Source organism: Camelus ferus, chromosome X (genome assembly GCF_009834535.1).
Source record: "Camelus ferus isolate YT-003-E chromosome X, BCGSAC_Cfer_1.0, whole genome shotgun sequence".
NCBI lineage: Eukaryota > Metazoa > Chordata > Mammalia > Artiodactyla > Camelidae > Camelus > Camelus ferus.
The window spans coordinates 66,374,067-66,394,971 of NC_045732.1; the positions used below are offsets into that span (position 1 = coordinate 66,374,067).

General features: G+C 39.1%; 2 protein-coding genes across 6 annotated transcripts; one reads left to right on the forward strand and one right to left on the reverse strand.

Annotated features, from left to right (window-relative positions):
- Positions 1-1,397: 1,397 nt before the first annotated feature.
- On the reverse strand, positions 1,398-3,034 carry LOC102514781 (protein BEX2). The gene is made up of 3 exons (XM_032476091.1): positions 2,880-3,034; positions 2,377-2,454; positions 1,398-2,031 (listed from the first exon to the last, which is right to left on the reverse strand). The coding sequence occupies exon 3, from the start codon at positions 2,024-2,026 to the stop codon at positions 1,640-1,642; it is 387 nt and encodes a 128-aa protein (XP_032331982.1). The 5' UTR covers positions 2,027-2,031; positions 2,377-2,454; positions 2,880-3,034; the 3' UTR covers positions 1,398-1,639.
- Positions 3,035-15,451: 12,417 nt separating this feature from the next.
- Positions 15,452-17,585, forward strand: TCEAL7 (transcription elongation factor A like 7). Of its 5 annotated transcripts, none has more exons than XM_014566566.2 (3): positions 15,452-15,575; positions 16,203-16,270; positions 16,626-17,585. In XM_014566566.2, exon 3 carries the CDS (start codon positions 16,643-16,645, stop codon positions 16,943-16,945), a length of 303 nt encoding a protein of 100 aa, XP_014422052.1. In that variant the 5' UTR covers positions 15,452-15,575; positions 16,203-16,270; positions 16,626-16,642; the 3' UTR covers positions 16,946-17,585. The 5 variants fall into 5 exon arrangements, with proteins under 5 accessions (XP_014422052.1, XP_014422050.1, XP_032331984.1 ...); XM_014566564.2 differs by having other exon boundaries at positions 15,455-15,575; positions 16,629-17,585; XM_032476093.1 differs by having other exon boundaries at positions 15,499-15,575; positions 16,163-16,270.
- Positions 17,586-20,905: the final 3,320 nt, after the last annotated feature.

Here is a 20,905-nt window from a genome sequence, read left to right on the forward strand (position 1 = left end):
CCACTTTTCCCTTTGGTTTCATAAGGGCTACTGTGATGTTATATTCTAGAGCAGAGGTTGGCAAACTTTTTCTGTTATGACCAGATAATAAATATGTGGGCTTTGCAGGCAGGACATATCATTTCTTTCACAACTACTCAGTTCTGCCCTGTAATCCAAAACCAGCCACGGACAATGTGTAAATTAATAAATATGGCTGCTTTTCAGTAAAACTTTATGGACACCAGATTTTGAATTTCATGTAATTTTTACATCACAAAATATTCTTGATCTTTTACAACCACTAAAAAACGTAAAATTTATTTAGCTCAAAAAAAATAAGCAGTAGGCCAGATTTGGCTCATGGGCTGTAGTTTGCCAACTTATTCTAGAATCCTAACTTTGAAGTTTATTTCCACAGAAGACTCTCTTCATACCTAATATGTATTTCACCTACTTAGCACATTGCAAAGGAACTTTATTTCCCAAGTTCTATTGGGACACTTAAACCCAGTAGTCCTCCAATAGGTTCTCGTAAAGATCTCCACATTTGGGCATCCACTGACACAATCTCCTGGTATCCAACTCAATATAGATTTTTTTTTTGCATTCATCAGGTTGGGAAAGTGGTGTGAGGAGGGACTGCCTCAAATTTTAAGTGAGCTTTTCCCTCACATATTTTATACAGTCTAATGAACTGGGGAGATTTCTTGATAAAGAATAACAACTAATAAAGAACTAGACAAACAAGGTCTTTCTGTGAAGCTAAACAGGGAGACAGGATTTATCCAGTTTATAGAACAGAGTGAGGATTCAATTCATTGAGAATTCCAGAGAAGTAAGTGGGACTTTCTCACCTTTATTCCTGAACATCAACAGCCCAGGGAAAGGATGGGAATGGGGCACAGCAGCAGGGGAATGGAAGTAACACCTTTGTCTATTGGACTTGTGAGTATAGGAAAGACCTGGGAGAACTTCCCCAAATAGCTGAAGGTAATATCTAAAGGGTCAGATTATGCATATGCCAGTGGGAATAAGAGCTTAAATAAAGCTCACAAATTTATTGCCTCATCAAGTGCACACAGAAGCCCTGGGAGGTGATTATCTTCATCTTGCTGATAAACTGATTTTTAAAGAGATTATGTCTCATCATTAGGTTTATACTTCTAAATAAGAGATCGAGGAAAGCTGAAACCGAGATTCTGTCACAAGTGCTTAGAAAGTGTTTAGTAAGTGCTCACAATGATTTCATCAGGTGATCAAGCTCTTTAAGTAATACTTGTTCAGTTTTGAAAAAATGAGAAAATAGAGATAAGAAAAATTATTGATAATTCTATCATAGATACCTTAATTTTTACTTTATATATTTTAGATGGTGTTCATATATAAAATATATATGACTTTAAGAAAAAAGAGAATGCTTTTTTAAACTGTTTTATTAACATCACAATATATAATGAACATCTCTTCATGCAATAGATAAAACTCTCCTGCTGACAGAAATTTATGGATTGGGTCAAAAACAACAATTAGAAGCTGGTAAGAGGAGACCCACAAGAAACAAGTAACATCAAAAGGCTTACAACAAAGATACATCACGAACATGTAAGTTTAGGAAGCAGGTGTGTTTCCCTATCAACTTCAGGGAAAACATCAGGATTCAAGGCATAAGGCAAAACTCATCATGATGGTCATGGTGAGGGGGATCAGTGCTAACTGCCCTCAGACTATGACTCAACTGCTTTTCCCTCAGCTTTTCCATCAGCTGTCTCACCTCCTCCCCAATCCTCTCCATATTCTCTTCTCTCATCCTTGCCTGTGGCTCTCCAACCCTCTGAGTCATGTCCCATCTATACTGCAGGATGGGCTGCCTAACACGGAACCGCCTACGATTTCCTCTAGGTACACGATATTCACCAGCTTTCAAAGGGAGGGCCAATGGCTCTCCTTTATTAGCATCTTGTTCCTTTTCATCTGTTTTTTCATTTTCCTCATTGGTGTTTTCCATGTTAATATTTTTCAGCATCTGTTCCTCTTTGGACGCCATCGCTCCTAGGAGACAACAGACAAGAGAAGGGACTATTTTCTTGGTGGACCGATCAGCACCGAGGACAGAGGCCCTACTACGCACTTCTCAAGATAAGGAGCCCCGGATGTCAACGGCTTTTCACATTTTCATTTTCCCACCTGAGAGGCTCCCTACGCCCGGTAGGGGGCCGACAGTCCGAGCTCTCCCCCCTCCCTCACCCAAAACCCACCATTTTCCCTGCCGATCCATGCCCAGGCCTCTGCAGGCACCAAAATGGAGGACGGGGTTGGGTGGGGGCAGCATTTGGGGTCTCGGGGTTTTCCACCCGTTCCCTACCCCCTCCTTCCCCCGCTGTCCCCCGCACCGACCTGGGCCTATCCTTGCTGTCTCCTGCTTCTCCCGATGCTCGCCACGAGTGCGCCGCCGCGACACTTAGGCCCGCAGACCTGCAGAGGGCCGGGGTCGGAGGGTAGGGCAGGGGGCTGCCGCAGCCGGGAGCTCGGCCCCCTCCCGGCCGTGCGCCCCCAACCCGGGCCGCCCGCGCCCCCACCCTCGGCCACCCCCAACCCCGACTCCGACCACCATTTTCCCCACCGAGAAGAACGGGGGCGGGGCGGGGGTGTCGGAAAGGCTCGCGGTGCAGCGGGAGGCAGGTGTTCGCGAGGGGTCGTCGCCGCAGGGCCGTCCAGCCCGCCCCCACCCCCGGGCAGGCCTACGGCTTTCTGCGGCCGAACGCCAGGCCGCCGGGGCCGTGGGGGCTGCGGTCTCCGCCCCGGGGCAGCCGGACCTCGGGGGACGGTCCGCGAGCCGCGTCCGTTCGCCCGCGCCACCTCCGGAGACCCTTCCCGGGGACCCCCTCCAGGTCCCTTACCTGCTGCCTCTCCGCCTCCTACTCTTGGGGGCCGCCCCCGGCCCGCACTCCCTCAGGGCCACCGGGAACAGGGACCAACAGACAGCGAGTGACGGTCAACTCTGAGGCGAGGGGCGTGCGAGTCGGCGCCGGCCAGTCACGTGGGGCCTTCGTCACCGCGAGCGGCCACGCCCCCGCCTGCCCCGCCCCCGCCCGCCCCCACTCGCCCCCCCTACCTCCCCGGCCCCCGGGTCCCTTCTCAGGGCACCGGCAGCCCTCGTGGGTTCCCGGGCTTTTCTCTGCCTGCCACGGAAAGGCAGTATCTTCTCGGAGGGCCGTTAGCCGTTCCCACTTCTCTGGGGACTTGTCTTTCCCCTCCTCTGCGCCCAGGATCCGCCTCCTTCCACCTGCTGTCCTTTCTGCTACCAATGCTCTCCATTTTCCCTCCACTAAAATGCATAGAAGAAACGTGTCCGGAAGAGCCCGGGAGGGTGGATTTAAAAAAATTCTTAATGTCTCTCTGTTTTATTCCTTTTATTTTAAACTAAAACAGTCAATGTACTTTTTTTAAAAAAAGGAAATAAATAATTATTTTTATTAGCAAAACAGGAATAAAGTTGGGAGAAAAAAAACCCAACCACCTGTCTCTCTTGCTAAGTCATTATATAAATATAGACTACAGGCAGCTACGTTTTTAGAATTTGGAAAAGGACAGGGCAGCTGATGGCTCCTCTTGTGAGGGGCCCCTAGATATATGAGGCCCTTACATGAGGTGAGCCAGTAAATGTGTAGTGCCATAGAGTCTTGTTTGTTTTTAAAAACTAGAACAACAGAAATGCCTTCACAAATTTCTGGTTCAAAAGGAAATAACCATGTCTTTATTTGCAAGTCGCATGGTCATGTATTTATAGAATTTTAAGGGAGCTAACAATAAACCTACTACAGGACTAAAAATTTAATTTAGTACAGTTGTAGTTGTAGATAGATACACAAAAACTAAATTCTGTTCCTGTAGGCTAGCAATGAAAAATTGGAAATCGAAATTGTGTGCGTGTGTGTGTGTGTATGTGTGTGTGTGTGTGTATGAAATGTATGATAGCTTCCAAAAACATGAAATATTTAGGAATAAATGTAAGGAAACATAGAAAACTTACACACTGAAACTACAAAACTGCTGAAAGCACTGAAGATCAAAATAAATGTGAAAATAAACCATTATTCTAGATCAAGAAATTCAGTACTGTCAAGATATTAATTCTCTCCAAATTGATCTATAAACTCAGTGCAGTCAAAATCAAAAGGACAGCAGATGTCTGTATAAATTGACAAACTTACCTCCAAACTTTTATGGAAATGCAAAGAACCTACAATAGACAAAGTATTTTGAAAAGAAAACCACAAATCTGGAGAATTGCATTATCTAATTTCCAGACTTACAATGTAGTGTACAAGGTAGTGTAGCTGTGGAGTGTATATAGACATTGGATTTATCAAAATTAAAAACTTCTGCTCTTTGAAAGATATGGTTAAGAAAAGAAAGCAAGAAGCTGGGAGAAAATACTTATAAAATGTGTAACAAAGTGTTTGTATCCAAACAATATATAAAGAGCTCTTAAATTTCAAAATAAGAAGGCAAACTGCAATTTAAAAATGATCAAAGATTTGAATAAGAGTTTCACAAAAGTACATATACAAATTACCAATGAGCCCATGGAATGATGCTCAATCTCATTAATTGTCAGAAAAATGTAAAAAAAAAAAAACTCAGTATGAATATCACTGTACACCCATCCCAATAGCTAAAATTAAAAAATCTGACAATCCAAAGTATTTTTGAGGACATGGAACAACTGGAACTCTCATTCATTGCTGGTCAGAAGTTCAACCACCTTGAAAGACTTCTTGACATTTTCTTGAAAAGTTAAATATTCCATAAATTCCACTCTTAAGAATTATCCCTAACAGAATTTAAAACGTATTTCCTCAAAAATATTTGCATGGGAATGTTCACAGCAGTTTCATTAATGATAGCTCCAAAGTGGATACAATTCAAATGTCCATCAAGAAATCAATAGACAAACAGATTGTGATGTGTTTATGCATTAGAATACTACTAAGCAGTAAGAAGGAACAAACTACTGGCACAAGCAGTAACAGGGATGCACTTCAAAAAATACTATACTCAGGAAAAGCTATCAGACACAAAAGAGTTCATTCTGCATGATTCCACTTATATAAAGTTCTAGAAAAGGCAAAACTAAATTACATTGATATAAATTTAAAAGGATCATTGTTTGCCTGACTTGAAGGTTATGATTTTTCTGACTGTAGAAGGGCATAACAGAACTTTCTCAGCTGAGGGAAATGTTCTCTCTCGATGGAGTGGTGACTTCACTGGCAAATAAATTTGTTGAAATCATTGAATTGTATAGTTAAAATGTGTATATCATATTGTATCTAAATTATACCCCAATAAAGGTGATTAAAAAATCAAATATCTAGGAATACATCTAATTAAATACTTGTAAGACCTCTACATTGAAAATTATAAAATAATTTTTAGAAACATTAAGGATCTAAATAAGTGTAGAAATATGTATTGGAAGACTCAATACTTTAAAGTCAATTATTCACAAATCGATCTAAGTTCAAAGGAATCCATATAAAAATCTCAGCAGGTTTTTTTTTGTTGACCAGCAGATTCCAATTATGTATACAAAAATGCAAAGAAAGAGTCAAATATAGCCAAGACAACCTTCAAGAAGAGTGCTTTAACACTTCGTACTAGATACCAAACTTAATACAATGCTATAGTGAATAAATAATATGACATTGTGTCAAATATTAACACATATGCATATCTACACACACACGGAACTGTGAAACATACATATCGTCACTTGATTGACAAAGATGACAGTGCAATGAAGAGGAGAAAGGTTTTTTTTTTTTAATCATAGCAGATCAGTTAAATATCCACGAAAATATCTGTTAACTCCACCTTAAGTAATACACAAAAATAACACAAAAATAAACTCCCAATGGGACTCTAAATGGAAAAGGTAAAAATGTCATTTTAATGCAAAATACACAGGAAATCATCTTCATGACTTGGGAGAAGGCAGTGTTCTTAAAGAGGATACAAAAAAGACTAATTACAAAGGATAAAAGAGATTATAAATTGCACTGTATTAACATCAGAACCTCCTGCTCACCAAAGACACTGTTAAAAGAATAAGGAACCAAGCCACAAACTAGTAGAAGATTTTTGGAACACATATATGTGAGAAATGATTTGTATGTATAATGTATAAATGAATAAGAAAAAGACAGACATTCCAACAGAAAAATGGGCAAACACCTTAAATTAGTAGTTCAAAAAACAGAATATCCAAGTATCTAATAAGTTTGTGAAAATATGCTCAACTTCATTAGTTTGCAGAGAAATGCAAATTAAAACTAAAACTGATACCACTAAACGCTACCCAGAATGTCTAAAATAATAAAGACGAAAAACATCAAGTGTTTCATGAGTACAAACAGAACTGGTACTACCACTTTAGAAAACTGTGGTAGTACCACAGAATGTCTAAACTTGACAGAATGTATAAAGGTAAATACATGTACACCCTATGACCCAGCACTCTCACTCTAGATATACCCATAATAAAAATGTGTGCATTGGTTTACCAATCACCATTTACACATATGTTCATAATAGCACTTTTTAAGTTGCCAAAAATTAGCAAATACCTAAATGTTCTTCATCAGGAAAATGTATGAGTTAGTTTCATATTTACACAGTAGAATTTTATTCAGCAGTAATATGTACAAATTACAACTACACATAGTATGAATGGATCTCACAAAGATAGTATTGAGATAAAGAAGCCAGAGTGAAAAGAGTAATGTGTATGAGTTTATATGAATTTAAACATAGCCAGAACTATCTATGATGTTAGAATTCAGGGTAGTGGCAGCCTTGGGTGAAGTTTCTACAGTGTTGGTAATGTTCTGGATTTTTTGTTTCATTTTGTTTTGAGTGTTTGTTAAATGGCTTTAGTTTGTAGAACTTAACTGAACTACATATTTATGATTTGGGCACTTTTATATATGTGTGTGTGTGTGTATATATATATATATATACACACATATATATTACTCTATTTAAAAAATTCCCCAAATGTAAAACAAACTTACATCATTCTCCATATAGTAAATTGTTAAACTTAAAAAAAATTCTCACACTATTGAGGGTATGTAATTTGGCACATTCTTTCTGGAGAGCTATTTGACAATAATTATTAAAAGAAAAATTCATAGTATTTGATGTAGTCAATTAATTTTTTTATATTCTATTCTACAGAAAAAATTCATAAGTGTGTGGAAGTATTTATGCATAAAAATGTTCACTGTAGTGAAACAAATAGAACAAAACGATACAAAAAACAAAATATGCAAGTATATATTATTTGACTTAAACAAATTGTCTATCCACATAATTGGCTTCTGTTAAACAATAAAAATATACTGTGAAAGTGTATCTAATGATAAAGAAAACTTTTCATATTACATGTTATACAACATAAAAGTAAACTAGAAACAGTATACTCAACGGGATTCTAATATACATCTATATGCATATATATATACATATAAACAAAGAATGTAATAAATAAAATATAATCAATCCTTATTTCTGAATATTCTTATATGATAAGTATTAAAACCAAAAACTACTAGAAACAAAAATAGCAAATAACAAACTAGGGAATATATGCACAAATATATCATGAATTCTTTTTTTTTTTTTATGGAGGTACTGGTGATTGAACCCAGCCAGGAACTGGGCATGCTAAGCATTCACTCTACCACTGAGCTATACTCGCCACCCCATGAATTCATTTTAACCTCATTTTTCCATGTCAGAAAAAAGTGATATGGAAAAAATCCTTCCTTTCCACATGGAAAATCTATTACTTCCTTCATAAGTTTATTTAAGATACAGGATAAGCCACTGTAATATAGAGAACCCCCAAAATATAATGGTTCAAACAAGAGAGAAGTGTATTTCTGTCATATAAAATAGTCCAGAGATAGAAGGGGACTTTTGGGCAGATAAATTCGTCTGCTGTATGAGGTCAGGTGCCTTTTATTCTGTTGCTCTGCCATCTGCTAGATGTTGCCTATATACTTCATCTGAGTTCTAGAATACAGGAAGAAGGAAAGAGAAAGTAGTAGGCAAACGATTCTCTTTTAAAAAGTGATACAGAAGTTGGATGCTCTACATCTGCTCATATTCCATTACGAAGAACTAACAAAAACCATACTGTATTTGGATACAAGGGAGGCTAGGGAATGTTAATTTCTAGCTGAGCGATCAAGAGTTCTTCTAAAACATTGGGAAAGGAAATTCTGTTACTTAGAGGAAGATGGGGAAAATTGTCACTGGGGACAATTAGCAGTCTTGGGTAAAAGGAGTGATGGCAATAAAGTTAACAATCATAAGCCAAACTTTAGTAAAGTTAATCATCTGGGATACTGCATCCACACTCAACTCCATTTAGTGCAAAACAAAGTTTTCTTCATGTCTAAGAAAAATTAACTGGGTGAATATCAGTGTGGTGGAGACCTTGATCATCCATATTTACTATAACTTTGTCATAGTTAAAATTTTGTGAACATCATGATTATTTGCTTAGGATGGATACTTAGGAATGAATTTGTGGGCTCAAGGGGCACCCGTGTTTTAATTGCAAATGCCTGAATTCTACACAGAAAGGTTGAGAAATTCAGATTCTATTACCTAGAAATAAATGAGAAAACCCTTGGGGGAATTTGGAGCACAGACTTTCTGACTTTGTGTCATAAAGAGCTTGCATTGAACCTGCTTTGAGATCATAGACACCATCAGGAGACTTAAGCACGTCTAAAGGAGAACTAAGTGTGCTTTTACTCACAAAACAGCATAAGACAGGCCAGAGTAATCAGCAGTAAGTATACTGGGTCTGCGTCCAGTCAGATGGGTCTCCTCTGTTCCCCACGCTACTCGTAGGTCCTGCCGATGTTCTGAAGCTCAGGTCAAGATCTTTTTTCTCCTCGAGGCTTTCTCTATTTCAAGCCAACCTGGCCATTGCTATCTCCTAGCTCCTATTGGCCTGATAGTTCACCCTTTCCTTTAGCTTTCTCCAAATGGCCTCATGTGAAGGGGTATTTGGCCTACTCAGAGAGAGTATATCTTTCACCAGTGTAGTGTCCTCCTCTGAGACCCAGCCCTAATCATTCAAAGCACACAGGGCTAGATTTTTAAATTTTGTCATAGTATTAAAAAAAAACTTTTAATTTATGGAATATTCCAAATATATTCAAAAGTTATTTGGAAAAATATGATGCAACCTCATGTACCCACCACTAAGCTATGATAATTTTCAGTTCATGGTCAGTCTGTTTTCTATTCCCACCCTCTCTTTTCCTATTGTATTATTTTGAAGCAAATTCCAGACAACATATAATTTCATCTGTTAATATTTCAGTATGTGTCTCTAAAAGATAAGAACTTTTAAAACTTAATCACAATATTACTACACCTAAAGTAACTTTTTAATATTAAATATCTGTTCAATGTTCAAGTTTTCATTTGCCCAATAAATATCATTTTTTTAAATTTACATTTGTTTAAATGAAGATCCAATAACACACACACATTATCCTTGATATGTCTCTTAGATATCTTTTAATTCAAAGATTGCTGATTCATTTTTTAAATATATATTTTAATTATGATAAAAATACACACATAACAAAAAATTTACCACTTTAATCATTTTAAATGTATAGTTCATGGCATTAAGTACATAGTTGTGCAACCATCACCACCATCCATCTTCAGAACTTTTTCATCTTCCCACACTGAAACTCTGTACCAATTAAACAATAACTTCCCATTCCTCCCTACCCTCCCACAGTCTCTGCCAACCACTATTCTGCTTTCTATGTCTAAAAATTTGCTTATTCTAGGTACCTCATGAAAATGGAAACATACAATATCTGTCCTTTTGTACCTGGCTTATTTCACTTAACATAACATCTTCAAGGTTCATTTATGTTGTAGTATGCCAGAATTTCATTCCTTTCATTCTGTCTTTAATTTTGCCAGTTTGATTATAATGTGTGTTGATCTGGACCTCTTTCGGTTCACCTTGGGTGGGACTCTCTATGCTTCCTGGACCTGGATGTCTATTTCCGTCCTCAAGTTAAGAAAGTTTGCAGCCATTATTTTTTTCAAATAAGTTCTCTGTCTTTTTCCTTCTCTCTTCTCCTTATGGAACCCCTTTAATGTGAATGTTAGTGCACTTGATATTGTCCCAGAGGCCTCTTAAACTATCCTCATTGTTTAAAAATTCTTTTTTCTATTCAGCATGGGTGATTTCTACTACTCCATCTTCCAGTTTCCTGATCCATTCCTGTGTATCATCTAGTCTTCTGTTGATTCTTTATACTGCATTTTGTATTTCAGTTATTGTATTCTTCAGTTCTGTTTGGTTCTTTATATTTTCCAGTTGTTTGTTGAAGTTCTCACTGTGCACATCCACTATTCTTCTGAGTTCAGTGAGTAGCTTTATGACCATCTCCTTGAACTCTTTATCAAGTAGATTGTTTATCTCCACTTTGCTTAGTTCTTTTTCTGGGGTTTTGCCTTATTCTTCCTTTTGGAATATATTCCTCTATCTCCTCATTTTGCCTGATTCTCTGTGTTCATTTCTATCTATTAAGCAGGTTGGTTACATTTCCTCATTTTGATGAAGTAGCCTTATGTAGGAGATGTCCTATTGGGTCCAGTACCATACTCCCTTCTGGTCAACAGAACTGTATGCTCCAGAGGTGCCCGCTATGTGGGTGATGTGGGCTCTTCTATTGTGATGGGGCAGACCACTCTGGGTACATTGGTAGATGGGGTTGGCTCCCAGCTCAGTTGGCTGCTAGGCCCTGCCTCGTGTTGTGACTGCAAACCTGCTCATGGGCAGGGCTGGGTCTTGAGGTGGCTGGCTGTGGAGCTGGGGGGCCCAAGGCTGGTGCCAGTCTGCTGGTGGGTGGGTAGACCTCTGTTGCTAATAGGCTAGATGGAGGATTCCAATAAATGATGCTTGCTAGCACCAGCGTCCTTGTGGTAGAAGAAGCTCCCCAAAATGGCTGCTGCCAGAATCGATGGCCCCAGAGTGGGTCCCAGTTGCCTCCTGCCTCTCTGGGAGGCTCTCCAAGATCAGCAAGTAGGTCTGACTCTGGAACCGTTCAAATTACTGCTTCTGCACTAGGACTTGGAGCACGTCACATTTTGTGTGCTCACTTTAAGAGCAGGGTTTCTGTTTCCTACAGCCCTCCAACTTCCCCATACGCAAGCCCTACTGCCTTTCAAAGCAGACTTTCTGGGGTCTTGCCTTCCTGGTACAGGACCTCCAGACTGGGGAGCCTGATGTGAGGCTTAGACCTCTCACTTCTTGGGGACAACCTCTGCAATTGTGATTATCTTCCCGTTCGTGGGTCACTTACCCAAGACTGTGGGTCTTTATTATGTCTCAGCCCTGCCTACCTATCTCATTGTGGTTCCTTCTTTAAATCTTTAGTTGTAAAAAATCTTTTCTGCTAGTCTTTAGGTTGTTATCGTAGATGGCTGCTCTGTGAACAGTTGTAATTTTGGTGGGAGGAGGTAAGCTCAGGTCTTCCTACTCTGCTGTCTTGGCCACACCTCTAACCCAGTTTTGATTGTAGAACTCAGTGTCTTTTAGTACAATTACAGTGTTGTACAGTTATCAACTATAGCTATTTAGCTTCAGAATATTTTCATCAACCCAAAAGGGAACCCCAATCCCCTTAAGCACTCACTCCCAATTCTCCCCTCTTTTAGCCCTTGGAAATCATTAATTTGCTTCATGTCTCTATGGATTTGCCTATATGTATATTTAATATAAGTGTAATCATACTATATGTGTATGATTTTGTATGTGGCTTGTAACTCACTTGTCACTCTTTGCCCTGCTTCATGAAGTTTCACTTTATGTATGTGCAGCTTAATATACAACAACAGGCTCAAGGGAAACTTTTTAAAGATTTTGGGAGAATGTTTTTCTACACTGATCCCTCATCTCTAGTATTCTTCCTCACAAACTTCAGCCACCTCTACCACCCAGAACTCCAGTCTCTGTCTTGTCAACTCAGGAAGGCAAACTTGCCCCTCCTCTCTATGCCACCATTCATAGGATGACTTTAGTCAAAATCCAAAGCATATGTATGTACATGTATGACTGAAACATTATGCTGTACACCAGAAATTGACACAACATTGTAAACTGACTATACTTCAATTAAAAAAAATCCAAAGCAGTCATAGGGCTCACCTTGATTGCTTCTCTTCTCTCAGGGATCACATCCTTGTGTCACCAATTGTCCAGAGTCTGAAAACATTTGTAGTTGTTTAATATATTTGTCCAGTTATCTAGTTCTTCAAGGTAGGAGGATATCCCTGATCTCAATTTGCCCATCATTTCTATAATTTGGTTTATTTAAAGTATATTTTGTACAATTCTAGGCCAATTTACTTATAGAGTCCCCTCTCTTTGTGTGAAGTCATGTTGGAAAAGGAACCAGCAACTCAGCCTGGTGTGCACCTAACTCACAGGAAACTTCACTCATCCTTGCCATAGCAAAGGTGGAATATACTGTGTTTCTATCTTCACCTTGCTGTGTCTTATGGATCAACAGGATAAGCAGCAATCTAACTAGGAACTGAACACCAGTACTCCCTTCTTGCAGACCTCTCTCTGTATGTAATTCTCTTATAGCCTCCACCTCCACTTGGTTGAAAAGAGGAAGGAACTACGCTCTTCCTTTTATCCATGAGAAAGAGATCGAATTGACTTTCACCATGTGCCAACCCTGGAGTCAGAATATCTTGGTTAAAATTATATCTCCACTATTTACTGTGTGATTTGGGGCAAGCTACTTAATCCCTGTACTCCATAGTTTCTTAATATTAGTATTGTGAGTTGTAATGAGTAATAATTCAGTTAGTATATGAAAAGTGCTTAGAAGAGTGTCTGGTAAATGAGAAGAATTATATAAGTGTTAGGTACTGTTGTTGTTGTAATTGTTGTCATGATAAACAACGCTGAAGTCCCCACAGAGTCAATGGTTCCTATAATTCTTTACTTCTTACCATTACCCGTCTCCTTATACTGATTTGGGGGAAGGGAAACTGGGATGATTGCTGTAGCTATGCTGGTTTACATGGCTTTTGGTCAGCTCTTATGAAGGTCCCAATTATTGGAGGTTTTTTTTTTTTCATGATCCATAATGCCTCTTTGTCCTCACCTATGAGTCCCTGCAGCCAATACCAGGGAGACAAATTATATCTAACTCAATATCTTACTTTGCTTACATTTGCATGTGTTTTATTGCCAGCTTTTACTTATAAGTGGAGATTCCTTATTTTGTGAAATGTTTAGGTAAACTAAAGATGTCTGTATGTAACAGAATTGTTGTAGGATGAAGTACAATAAGGCAGGGCAGTGACATGATCATATCTGTTGTTTAGAATCATCATTCTATTGGAAGGTGGCAAGATGTAAGGCAAAGGGGCCAGGAAATGTCATAGTCGTCCTGGAGTTTATGGCCGCTTGCATTACGGGAGTGGCAGTGAAGCCAGAGTGGGAATTGGAAGGATTCCTGAGATCCTTTGGAGGTAATTACTGAGACCCCACCTGCTGGAGCACTTGGTATTTGTCAGTTAGGAAGAAAATGAAGAAAAAGACCACCAATCTTATAGAAGGTGGAGATGCTGGCAACAGGGAAGGCCAGAAAAACAGGCTTATTCAAAGGATGAACTAGGGTATCTACCAATATTTTTGTAATCTTGTCAGTTAATAAACAATGACTACTTTCATATTGAAAAAATAAAGACATCCAGCAACATAAGTCTAATTCTCTGCATGCAAAGCTGTTCATAGAGAATTCAGGAACTCTCCACCCCACCAACAAACCTTTTGCCTGTATCACAACTAACCATTCCTTAATAACTGTGATAACAATGTCTCACTTTTTAAATTATTTTTGGGGGGCAATTAAGTTTATTTATTATTATTATTTTAATGGAGGTATTGGGGGTTGAACCCAGGACCTCATGATGCACACAGTCTATCACTGAGCCATCCCCTCCGCCCCTAGTCCCACTCTTTTTAAGATCTCTTCTCTTTCTCCTCTTAAGTCTTTTCTGGAACCATTTACATCAAACTGGTTAGTGGCAAGTTTGTCTTTATAATAAGACATTGTCTTCCCAAAAACAAGTTTTAAGAACATATCCCTCTTTTTGTTGCATATATTTCAAGCTAACCAGTCGACAACAAATGCACTTAGATTAGGACCAAAAGCCTCAGCAACAAAAATGTTGTGTGATAAGTAACTAAATGAGACCCATTTCTGGTAGTGCTTCTAATTCCCCAGTGTGGCTGAATAAAGTCTAAGGAAACATAAATAGGATGGTGATGTCTGGGAGAAATGAAAAACTATTTGATTCTGAATAAGAGTGTTGAGGAAAAATGGGATCAAAACAGAGTATTGAAGGAAATAAAAGAGCATGATACTGAGATCGAACTAGTTACATTTTATGATTGACTTTTGAGATCTAAAAATCTAAGAGCAAGGTGCTGTAGGATTATGGACTCAGTGGCTCACCTAATGAAAGAACCTCACATCCCAGGAGCACCTCAAAAGGGGTAGCCCCAGTTGCCCTGTACATTTTAAACTTCCAAAAATGTGTCTGCCTGGAGGGTCTATATTTATTTTATGACTCAGCAACAGAAACAGGTGGCTGGGTCTTTTTCTCCTCCTATCTTGAATCTTTTTTCCAAATGTACATATCATTATCCTATTTCTGATTATTAAAAGAATATAATATGTTTATGGAAAAAATGGGAAAGAACAGGAAATTATCAGAAGAAAAATAAAAAACACAATCTCAATCATTACTCCCTTTTTAAATTTAACTCCCCCCCCACCCCCCGCCAATTTGGTTGTAAGAACTGAAGTGCAAGGAAAATGATAGCTAGTAGTGACTGGGGAGAAGGTGGGTGGAGGGAAGACTGCAGCTTTCTGCTCTTTTTGTTTTGTTTTTAGTTTTAGTATTTTTTTAATTGAAGTGCAGTCAATTACAATGTGTCAATCTCTGGTGTACAGCACCATGTCCCAGTCATGCATATACATATGTATATTCATTTTCATATTTTACCTTTCTGTTCTTGCAGCTTAGAAGAGGATGAATAAGCCTCTCTAACACAACAACTAAAAAAGTAACAATTGTTAATATGACTATGGGAAGACACAACCCTTCTCTGGCAATCAGAGAGAGGCAAATTCCAACCACAGGGAGAAGGGGCCACTTTTGACCTCTGGAATTAGCAATGATGGACATGAGTGACAGGGCCTGGTACGGGGCGGGGGGTGGGGGTGGGAAGATGGAAAGCCATTCCACTCCTGCAGCACAGCTGGTGGGAGGGGAAAGTGGGGACCAGAGTTGGAGGATGACATAATCCTCACGTGATCAGGAGCTGACGTGAAGTCCTTATATTCCCGGGCTTCTTTCTCCTCTGGGTACCAGCTCCTTACTGCCCTGCAGGCGTTCGTGCTTGTGACCAAAAGGAGGACGTAAATTCTTTAAAATCCCAGCAGGTTGGTGTGAGGGAACCGCTGGGACCCCTGGGGTGGTAGTGGCTGAAGCTAGTGACTGGAATAGGTCCAGGCTTGCTTTCCCCAAACCCCTGCAAACTCTCGGAGATAATTGTATTTTTTGAAGGAGGGTGGGGCTGGAGTAGGTGGAAGTCTCGTGAGAGACACCCAGAGATTTAGTGATAGTTTAGAAATAATCAGGTTCTCTCAGACTGGCAAGAGTTCCCTTTATCCTTCTCCTCTTTTTCTCGATTCCGTTGGAGGAAATGAAGTGTGGGCTGGTGTGTGGAGAACCGCTGGAATCCTGAGGTGGAGACAGAGAAATTTAGAGATAATTTTTAGTTCTTCTCATTCAGTGTTAGCCTGCGAGGGATGCGGTGGGCGGGGCGGGGGGGGGGGGAGGGACTGTGGCCCTGGCAAAGACTAGGCCTGAGGGTGAGGGGGTGGGGGGTGGGAGCAGACACCTAGTAGGAAGGGATAGGACCAGGAGGTGAACCGGGAGGTTGGAAATCTGGGGCGACAACGGTGACGAGGATCCTGGATTCAAGATTATAACGTGTGTCTTGTCTTCGGGGCTGGTGGATCCACAGAGACCTCCCTCTTCCCCGCCCCCTTCCTTTCTGTCTGCAGGTCCGAGGGTCTGTGTTCACAGACATCTCCAGGCAAGAAGAGGAGGAAACTCTTCCGAACCGTCTCAGGTCAGTGTGAGGCAGGCACTTAGACCCTGGCTTCTGAGTGTGGGAGTTGGGAAGGGCCCTAGATGAGTAAAATTTGCGGCCTCACTGCTCAACTCCTTGTCTGCGCCCCTTCTCCCGCCCATCGGAGAGGCCATTAGCCTCGTCTGCTGGAGAAACGGTGGGTGGCAGAGGGAGGGGAGAGGAGGTGGAGAAACGGTGGAGGGGGGGGAAGGGGCGGCATCTCCAACTTCTGAGGGCTGGACCAGTGTGGCAGGGGTGGGAGACCAGGCGAGTATGGAGCTTCCAAGAGAAACTGACAATCTTGAATCAAAAGAAACGAAGCAATCTTACTCTATATTTTCTCCCTGAACTTAAGCAGGAAACAGCAATATCATGCAAAAATCCTGCAAAGAAAATGAAGGAAAGCCCAAGCGCCGCGTGCCAAAGAGGGAGGAAGCACACCCCTATGGAGAATTTGAACGCCAACAAACAGAAGGGAATTTTAGGCAAAGGCTGCTTCAGTCTCTCGAGGAATTTAAAGAGGACATAGACTATAGGCATTTTAGGGATGAAGAAATGACAGGAGAGGGAGATGAGATGGAAAGGTGTTTGGAAGAGATAAGGGGTCTGAGAAAGAAATTTAGGGCTTTGCATTCTAACCACAGGCATTCTCGGGACCGTCCTTATCCCATTTAATGCCTTTTCCCCCTGAATTCAACTATTTTGTTATTAATATTGCCAGCATTGGTTCTTTCTGTCTGCGTTTTCTTGCTAAATATTTGCTATGATTTTGCTACAATCCTTCAGTGTTCCTTTGATTTACATATGACTCTTGTTACCAACATTTCATCTTTTGACCCACTCTCACTCTTTAATAGTGTTGTTTCATTTCGTTTGCATGGGAAGATGCTCATTGTATATTGTAAAGTAAAAACAATACGTTGCAAATGCTATATATAGATAGATATACCTGTCTATCTATCTATGTACCTTATGTGTACATTTATATATGTCATAATGCAAAAAAGTCTGAATTATTGTACACCAAAAGATTAATAGTGAATCTCTGCGTGATCTGTATTTTATTTCTTTTTTTGTCTATCTGCATCTTCTCAATTTCCAAAAAAAGAATTTTATATATATATGTGTGTGTATTACTTGTGTCACCAAAAAACTAAAATAAACAGACCTAATAAAAGAACTTGTCAATCACCTTTGCAGGGCAGTGAAACACTTGATAAACTCTTAATAACAGAACTATAAAAAAGAAATGTAAACTTCAAATTACTTCTGGATATCTTAGCCAGAGGAATAAAACTGACAATTATTACAGATACACTTGCTTAAGACTGACCTTTTCATGGGGAAGACATTTGCCTTCAGGGCTGCTGTGGGGAAGAAGTGTGTTGACTCTGAGTTGTGCTGGGTGGGCTGTCGTTCCCCCCTAGGCATACAGAACCCTGACCCACTGCAGAACATCAGCTACTTGGGCGAGGGCCCTGGCATCACTCTACCAGTGCTCAGGAACAAGGCCAATAGGCAGGGAGGTGGGGGCTTCCAAGCCAGGCCTCTGCTGTTGAGCCCACCCCCTGGGTCCTGCCAAGCCTGCTGGGCATTGCTGCCTCTTCTGCTGGGTCCTTTGCTCTCTGCCGGTCCCCACTGCTGCTGGTGCGCTGGAGTCCTCGAGTGCCAGTCCCCACTGAGTTTCCTGGAATCCCCAGTGGGATGAACCCTTAATCTGTCTTCTAAAGCCTCTCTCTGTTTTATAGTGGCACTTAACACAGGTGGGAACTGTCTTAGAATTGCTTGGGCCACAGCGTGCTGCAGAGTTCTTGGTAAAACAGCCCCTTCCGTTTTCAGTCACAGGACACCACCACAGGAATCAGACATGATGAGTCCGTTTTGGAAGATGGACCAGGGTACAAGTTTGAGAGAAGAATGTCGTGCTATAGTCAGAGTTGCTGCTCTAAGTCTAAGAACTGAGGTTTTGTGTTCTTTCTCTTGTGAGATAATCTCTCCCTGAAGGCTCCTGGAAGGCCTGCCTACTGGTTCAGAAGACTCAAGGGACATGCGTACATTGCACAAAATGATTCAGGAAATAGATTTAGGAGAACAATCCCCTTCTCTCTATCCCTTCCAATCCTGAAACATATGTACGAATTCTTTGTGAAACTAATATATATATAATATATACGTAACACATATTACATATAAGTATATACGTATTTATAAAAATATATATATACCTTTTAGTGAATATATGCACATATATGTATTACATATATTTAGTATATATACACACACTTATATATTAAATATATATACACATACATATATAAATATCTATATATATACACTTAAGCATTATTTCCTAACTGGCCTTTTTGCATGTTGCATTTCAAAGTAAAGGCTATTATATTTCACTATATTTTATTATTTCATATTTCTTTGATTACTGCTATCCTTAATAATTGTTTACTTAATTGGAATTCTGGTGTTCTTGGCCCAGTTTTATTTCTGATTGCATAAAATTGGAAATAATCTATTTCTCTAGAAACTATAACTTACATTTTCAAAAGGAACCCAACAGAAAAGGGATTATTCCTCAAACTCAGTCTAAAAAGACTACAATAACATTGTATAATTGTCTCCCAAAAAAACTCAAGTCCCTACAATATAATCATTTGGAGTGCTTATTAAAAATGCAGATTTCTGACAAATATCTCTCCTTACACACACATACTCTTACAAACACAGTGAGTCAGAATCTTTATGCATATGGCTCTGGAATATCCATTTTGGAGTTCCCATGAAATTATGCTCTCCGTTATTGCTTCAAAAACCCTCACTATAAACCCTGTTTCAGCTGAGCAGTGCAGAAGGAGTCTCCTTATAATCAAAGAACCTAATGGTTTACAATTCGTAATTAAGCGCTCCTGAAAGTTGAAATGGTGCTTATCATAGTCGGAAAATTCAGGGTAGCCACCAAGTAAATCTATGTGAAGAATAAGCATTGTTCAGCCTTAGCAGAAGACAAAAAGACAAAGAAAAATACATAAACTAAAAGCAAGTTATTACCTATCAAATAGGAAAATCCTTACTTACAATACTTAGTTTTATTGAGAATGTAGGCACTCTCATACTCAATGAGAGGGTAAATTGCAATATTCATTTTTTTTTGCTTCTATTGACAATAAGTGCCAAAAGCTTTATATTTTGCATACTCCATGGCGCCCAAATTCTACTGCTTGGAACTTGTCCTAAGGAAATAATCATAATGGTGAGCAAATATTTAGCTATAAGCATTTTTATTTAAAAATTTCACCTATTTTCAAGGATCTTTTTTAACCTAAGAATCAAATATATGGACTTTCCTATCAGAAGAAAATGAATGTAGATTCCTACTCACCACATACACAAAAATACATTCCAAGTAGATTAAAGATGAAAATGTGAAAAAACAAAAATAAAATACTGCAATGAAAATTGAGTAAGAAAAACATCATATAATCTTGTGATGTAATTATCTTTTTAAGCAAGAAAGAAAATCCAGATGTTGTAAAGGGAAAATATATAATATCCAAAGGCAAGAAATAGACAGCATGGGAGGAAAATATTTGCAATACCATGACATATAATGGGGAAATATCTCTAATACCCCAATAGATTTTACAAATGGAAGAGAAAAAATAAACAAACCAGTAAAAATATGGACATACATTACCCAGAATTCCACTCCTTTGTATTACTATAGAGATATATGTACATGAATGCACAGGAATACAGAGATGGATGTTTATTGTGATATTGTAAGAGCCAAAACATTGGAAATAGCCTAAGTCATCAAAAGGGAAAGGTCAAATAAACTGTGGTTTATCCATACCAAAAAAACTACACAGCAGTTAAAAAGAATGAGATTCTTCTACTGAAGCTTCTCCAGAAATATTGTTAAGTAAATACATTATATATCTTTATGTCGCTATTGTCACAAATCATGAATTACCTAGTTCATCTTTACATACTGCTATAACCACACTTTCAATTTCAATCTCCTTCCCACAGTTAAACACTTACCAGCTTTATGGATATTCATCTAGAAATTTATATAATTGTGTTTTGCATTTGAACTAAATATTATAATGTTACATTATGACTTTCAGGAGCTCTTAACCATGAATTATAAACCAGTAAGCTCTTTGATTATAAGACTACTTCTGCACAGCTCACCTGAAACAGGGTATATGGTGAGTGCACATATTAACATAATGTTAAAATTATTGTTCTATGCTTTTGTCTAAGTCATCTAGAAAAAAAGAGGAGTTTTAAACCAAATATGCAAAATTACTTGCTTTAGAGGAGTTATAAACCAAATATGAAAAATTACTTGCTTTTATATTTAGCTACGCAGCTCCCGTTATCATTGTTGTTTATTTCTTCATGTGACTTTAAGTTACTTACTTATTTTGTGTCTCTTTATTTCAGGGTGAAAGTCTTATAGGACTTTACAAAGGTCAGTAAATGCAAATACAAATGAATGAACTTTCTATGCTATGAATACAACTTATGTTATTCAAACCATTCCCCTGTTAATTAACGTTCAAACTGTTTCTATGTTTTACTCACTACAAGAATTGCTGCCTGCAATTAACATGCTCA

Excerpts from the sequence above, each read along its gene's own strand:
- LOC102514781 (XM_032476091.1), bottom strand. The coding sequence starts at position 2,026 with ATGGCGTCCAAAGAGGAACAGATGCTGAAAAATATTAACATGGAAAAC.
- TCEAL7 (XM_014566566.2), top strand. The coding sequence starts at position 16,643 with ATGCAAAAATCCTGCAAAGAAAATGAAGGAAAGCCCAAGCGCCGCGTG.